Source organism: Lampetra fluviatilis, chromosome 51 (genome assembly GCF_964198595.1).
Source record: "Lampetra fluviatilis chromosome 51, kcLamFluv1.1, whole genome shotgun sequence".
Classification (NCBI taxonomy): Eukaryota; Metazoa; Chordata; class Hyperoartia; order Petromyzontiformes; family Petromyzontidae; genus Lampetra; species Lampetra fluviatilis.
The window spans coordinates 2,216,507-2,222,699 of record NC_136325.1 but is presented as its reverse complement, the minus strand read 5'-3'; the positions used below and the strand labels follow the sequence as shown (position 1 = coordinate 2,222,699).

At 44.6% G+C, this 6,193-nt stretch overlaps 1 protein-coding gene across 1 annotated transcript; it reads right to left on the bottom strand.

Annotated features, from left to right (window-relative positions):
• Positions 1 to 4,344: 4,344 nt before the first annotated feature.
• LOC144948752 (olfactory receptor-like protein OLF4) lies at positions 4,345 to 5,340 on the bottom strand. Its single transcript, XM_078878400.1, has one exon. The coding sequence runs from the start codon at positions 5,338 to 5,340 to the stop codon at positions 4,363 to 4,365; it is 978 nt and encodes a 325-aa protein (XP_078734526.1). The 3' UTR covers positions 4,345 to 4,362.
• Positions 5,341 to 6,193: the final 853 nt, after the last annotated feature.

The following is a 6,193-nucleotide window of genomic DNA, read 5'->3' as shown; positions in this document are numbered from 1 at the left end:
AAACTTAAAAAATATTGGGAAGTGTCCTTTGAAGGAATATATTTCCTTTACTTAGCCCTTTAGTGCAGAAAAAGTAGATCAATTGCATTTGACATGGGTACAGCAAAGATACCAAAATGGAAAAGCACCTAATGTTTCAGACTGTGGGAGTGTTGATATCTTTAACGAAGCAAGGAACGAATATGGATATAAAAAGTGACATGCAAAATATTGAGAGCAACAAGAAATGTGAAAGCAAAGTCTTCAAACCACGCTTCGTTATCTCAATTGACCGTTTAATCCGACACTGGACACAGTAACGATCTGGACACAGTACCATTGGTGAGTTCCTCTGGCAGGCAAGCCTGCGTTGTCTGGGTCATGTACCCCACATGCCCAGTTCCCGAACGCCCAAACAGCTTTTGTTCGGCCGGATAGAGGGGGCTAAGGGGCCATCCATTTAGTACGTACTCAAAAATCTGTCACAACTTGACCCCTCACCGTACACACGCGTACATTTTACACCCAACCCCGACCTGCGTATGTATGCTTGACGCACCCCCAGAACCTATAGAAGACGATATTTAATCCATGCAGAAACGACCAAGGATTAATAATATCAGAGTATGTTTTTTTTTGTTTGCGTTTGACCACGAGTATTGTGGTTAATGCAGACATGATTCCTTGTAAAAAGGTTTCAGTTTGGCGTTTTAACCACTTAACACCTGTTTTGTTGCCAAATAAAAGGGGAAACCCCTATTCTAATATTAACGTGTTTAAGTAATCAGTCCACCACGGACTTCATTAAATAATTAAGTTGCACACCTTTAAAAAGTTTGTCTAGTGTCTGCTAGGTTCAAACGCTGGGTGAACCCAGTCGAACAGGTGTTGTTCTTGTTTACTAGTTTGCGGCCTAGCTTTACACCCAGCTTTGTACAAACAGTTATACTTGACCGTGTTATCCACCCTGATTTGTTATTCAAGAACACGTCTATTGTGATCTTTAAACACAATTAACACTCGGTGAACTAGTCTCTTTATAAAGTGCGTCGACTGAACATCTGCTGTAACAGTAGACTGATGTACAGACCAGTGTTCATGTAGGGTTGTCAGGGGAAGGATTCCCACCAATAGGAGGGGGAGTGGGCCGGTGACAGGGGAAGGGGGAGAAGCAAGCGAAGAGATATAAGGGAGATAACGGGCGGGAAGAGGGGTTGCTTCGCGGGAACGAGAATGGGATGGCTGGGGACAGGTGTGGATGGGAGAAAAGGAATTAAAGACGAACCCCCTTCAACCTTGTGTCGGCTCTCCTTTACATTAGTACTGAAGTCCGGGCAGCAGCAGCACGAACAGAGCACCGCGGCAGTTAAAATCTTGAGCCAGCAGCAGTCAGCAAGTGAGGCCAGATTGAAGGATGTGTAATCCATGGGACAGGCTGCCAGACTATATCAGACTCACTGCTGAGCTGCGTGATAACTGCAGTCAGGGGTACAGTGGCATACAAATGACACCTCTCCCACAGTCCCACCTCTCCTGGTAGTACTTGTCCAACAGCTGAAGAAACTGAACTGTGGCTCATTTGAAGGCCAATGTAGACAAATTATTTTCGAGGCTTCACCCCCCCCCCCCCCCGTTTCCTATGCGTACGTACATTACCAGTAATACACAAGCAAACGCATTTTGGTTAAATCTTCCTCCCCCCTCCATGCGTACGTAGTAAATGGATGGCCCCTAAATGGTCGCAGCATGGGCTGGAGAGATGGAATTATGTGGTATAAGGATATGAAGCCGAGTGGATTTGTGAATTACTGGTACCATAGGAGTCAAGTAGGCCTCGGCAAGGTAAAGGGTCAAAAGCAACGAGCCTACCTTTACCCTTACAAATTACCCGATTACAGTACAGGGTAATTACTGGGGTACTATACACATGATAAAGATTTATAACAGGTAAATAATAGGCAGAGCACTTTTTAATGAGATACTCTCAATGATTCCAATTTTAAATGGAGGCCACGGAGCTTTTAGGGAGTGGTAAACAAGGTATTTACCGGGCAATTCTTCCGCGCTACCTTTACCCTACCCTTTACCTTACCGCTTGGCATGTCAACATCTTTACCCTGTAAAAAGGGTAAATAACCTTACCTTGCCGAGGCCTAGTGTCAAGATCGGCCCCTGTGGAGGATGCTTGTGAAGGAAGCTAAAATTGTTGGTGGGTTTTATTTCCAAACCTTCCGAAGTTCATTGTTTTTTTTTTACTTCTTTTGCACCATATGTAGCACCACCAATTATCAGTGAGATAGCACTTGACAAAGTGAATTATGTAAAAACTCTTTTGCCAAGTGCCAACACACCCATAACTTTAGTTGCACGGAATACACAGCTATAATCAAGTCAGTTATCAATTTGCATGGTACAGATGCACATTCAAACTGATTTGTGCTGTGTTTTGGTGACACGAATTCCAATCCTTTAAATGGTAACAATGCATTACAAATGTGTGTATAATTGAGACCATGTTCTGTATAACGATCCCGTGCTCATTGTTTTTCTTGAAACACATTGAGCAAGTCACTCATTGGGCATTACATAACGCGAGCCTAGCGTGCGTGTTGGCAGTGTTGGCTGCTGGTTCTGCAGCGATGCGCTCTGATGCACGTCGTGCCGTCCTCGGTCATTTTTCCATCATGTTTGTGTGTGGAGAGTCGTCTCGCTCCCATGTTTTTGTTTCACTCACAATATTTCTCTCTCACACACTTCATATTTAAATACATGACTGTCACATATAGCATATTTATAGATGTATTACAGGTAGGAACAACATTTCCACACTGCCCACCAGGGATTATTTGTCTGTCTGTCGTGCATAGCCACGCCCTCGATTTGTATTTCATAGAGCGCTTCGGGCGGGCTCAGCACCACGTGACGCGCCGCCCCACGCCGCTTGCGCCGCGTGACACGGATCGCACGAATGCGCTGTCCAACCATGTTCCTACCTGCCCACTCCGAAGGAACGTGTTAAGTATACACGACACATGTTTAAAAGAAACATCAAACGGTGGACTGAACTGTTAAATGAAAACTGATTACGGGCTGGAATGGCACCCCCACCTTCACAATGATTCTTTATGGGGAAACTACCCCCCTTAACGCGAATTCACTGCACGTGGCAATTTTCTGGACTGAAACCCCCGCGTTAAGCAGAGAACTTGCTGTAAGAGGCCGACAAGAGCATTTGCGTTTATATAGTGCTATTCGCGGAGAGCATCAAACAGTGTTTTACAATAGCAATGCAAAAATACAGGAAACCCTTGCCCAACGCAGCTTTATCGAGCACGTGTTCCGACTATACATGGATTACTGAATGAGGTCTGTTTTCCAGAACAGGAGGGTGAAGGTTTCAGCTATATGCCGTTCGACTCTGCTCGGATTCTCATCTCTACGTCGAACAGTAGTGCCGTCAGAGTGTTGCATCCTATAGGTGTGAATTAATTGACTGTGATTTATTTACAATGATTGTGTGTGTGCATTCAGGCTGGCACAAGAGCACAACGGAAATGTCCCCGCTTGCACCAAACCGTCCAGTTGCTGACACGAGTCATGGATGCCCAGATGGCGAACCGTGAACGTTCAAGTGAGTGTCAGGGGCGAGCATCGGGCGTGAGTGCCGCGGTGCAGGAAGAGGAATGGAGACGGCGGTTTTGTGTCGAGGTGGAATTTAAAAATAAAGTGTACACAAAAGACATGGAGAGCAACTCAGCATCCTTTAGTACAATAAGGGAGGCAATATCGAACATTCGTTAAACAAAGAGGGAGTGATCATTTCGAACCAAGGAACACAACTCGATTTCCCCTATTATTTGTCGAACGCATTTTTGCCAACACGGCAATTGTCAATAAATGCAGCTCAAAACTAAGCCAACTAAAATTTTTTTTTTTAAACAATTGAACACATTTACAGTATCAGCATTCATAGGGTATTGTTTAACTCAACACCATAATGCACGGTTACACATCGCACTCAATGTTACACTTAAGCAGTGGTTCCTTATGCAAGTACTCTATTGCAAAGGACATGTGCGTGATATTTGTGTAAACATCATTCCAAGCATTCTCAATAAATCAGCGAATGAAAGCCTTCCCACACTGTCGATCATTTGATTTTTGACCAGACTTGGCCATTCTGGTCAGTGTAAGTTGGTGGAGGTGGGGGCATGGAGGGTAAGAGATGAGCTCTCGTATAACTTGCCACTGATTGTATTTTTCATTAAAATGTACGTTTAATAATACATTATTACAGTAGCTTGCTAAATAACATTCGAACAGTGGAAGTTTTCCAGTTCATATGTATTGAGTCCTATGGTCGGTTTCTCTTTAAAACGAATTTTAACTTACATTTGAGACTTTTGAAAATGTTGGAAAAAGTGTACCAAAGAAAGCATTTTTACAACACATCCTCATTCCTTTCCTTAGCTGTTTGGTGCGTAAACAGTAGATCAGCACATTTGTCATCGGCACAATAAACGCACCGAACTGGAAAAGGCACCTCATGTTTCGCAGAGCGGGGGTGTTGAAATCTTTGATGAAACGAGGCGTTATGGTGGAAACAAAAACCGCGAAGAAAAAGATCGACAGCGCCAAGAAGTGTGTCAGCAAAGTGTTCAAACCGTGCTTGGTAATCTCAGTAGATCGTTTAATGCGACACTCAATAAATATATTTAAGTAGCTGTAGCTAATGAAAGCAAGTGGTAAGATAAAGAGGATCAGCATGAGTATTGTGCCGTATACATAACTAATATTGGTGTCCGATTCAGCCAACAAAATAATTCCCATGTTATCGCACAAAATTCCTTGAATTTTACGGTTATTGCCGAATTTTTGCTGCGCGGCGAGGAATGTGAGGGCCCCATAAACCGCCGAGGTGACCGTCCACATCAGCATCAGCACACCAAGCGTCTTCTTGGCTGTGATGATGGTGTGGTAGCGCAGCGGGTGACAGATGGCCACATAACGGTCAAAAGCCATGACCGATAGCGTCAGCACCTCGACGTTACAGAACACGTGAACGGAAAACATCTGCACGAAGCAAGACTCGCGCAGGATTTCGCCGTCGCCCGTCAGCAGGATTTGCAGCTGCTTGGGCACGATGCTTGTACAGCCGACGATGTCGGCCACCGCCATGTTTCCCAGGAACAAGTACATGGGCTTGTGCAGCTCGGGGCACATGAGCACCGCCACGAAGACCAGTAGGTTGGCTACAACTGTGGCGGCATAGAGCGGCAGGCAGAGGCCAAAAATGACCATCTGCAAGGAGTACGAGGCTTCGAACGTGGAGAGGTAGAACGCCGAGCTGTCGTTCTCCATTGCCGACGCTGATCAACAACTGGTGTTCGAAGAGAGGCACAGAAGGCGGGGATTTTTAAATGAAATTCATAATCAATTTATTATACTTACAGGTTGCGTATGTTGGGGCAAAGGATGAGTACCACTACCTCTTCCAAGAGGTCTGGTCAGAGTGTAAGAGTAGAACAAATACCCTCTAGAGCAGGGGAGGGGGGCGTCCGGCCCGCGGGCCGTATAAGGCCCGCAAAATCATTTGATCTGGCCCTGCCAAGGCAACCGCAGGCGGGACTCGAAATTCAATCAATCTAGGAGCAAACCCGGAAAAGCAGTTGCGAGTAGCAACATCATCAATACCAGTTCCAGCCATCACATTAGGGGCGAGTTAATTAAATGTTTGACCAAATATAACAGGCTAATTTTTTAGTTAATAATTTTGTATGGTCCGCGAATGAGGCTATAAATATCCAAATGGCCATTGGCAGAAAAAAGGTTCCCCACCCCTGCACTAGAGGCTCTCTCTCGAGGACCCGTTGCAATAAAATATTATAGTGGTGCCGATCAACGAGTGGCCTCGCCTGATTGGATATCTACTGCAAAGATGGATTGATGTGTTTTAGCATCAGAATGTAAGATTTGACGACAGCGTTTGAAATCCATTAAGCATTAGATTGATCACGGCTAATGATGATGATTGTGCTGAGTAAGAGTGTTTGTACCCTGATTGTATTGAAGTGGATTCATTCAATGTCAGCATTTTTATTCGCAGTCTCACGTATCGACTTTGTAATTCCAAATGGTTTTGTCTTGTATGTGCAAAGTATTTATTAGTGGGAGATTTCATGAACTACAAAATGAAGCGCTTATTCAAATGTGC

What these genes read in the sequence shown, in the direction of transcription:
- LOC144948752 (XM_078878400.1), bottom strand. Translation starts at nt 5,340, where the DNA reads ATGGAGAACGACAGCTCGGCGTTCTACCTCTCCACGTTCGAAGCCTCG.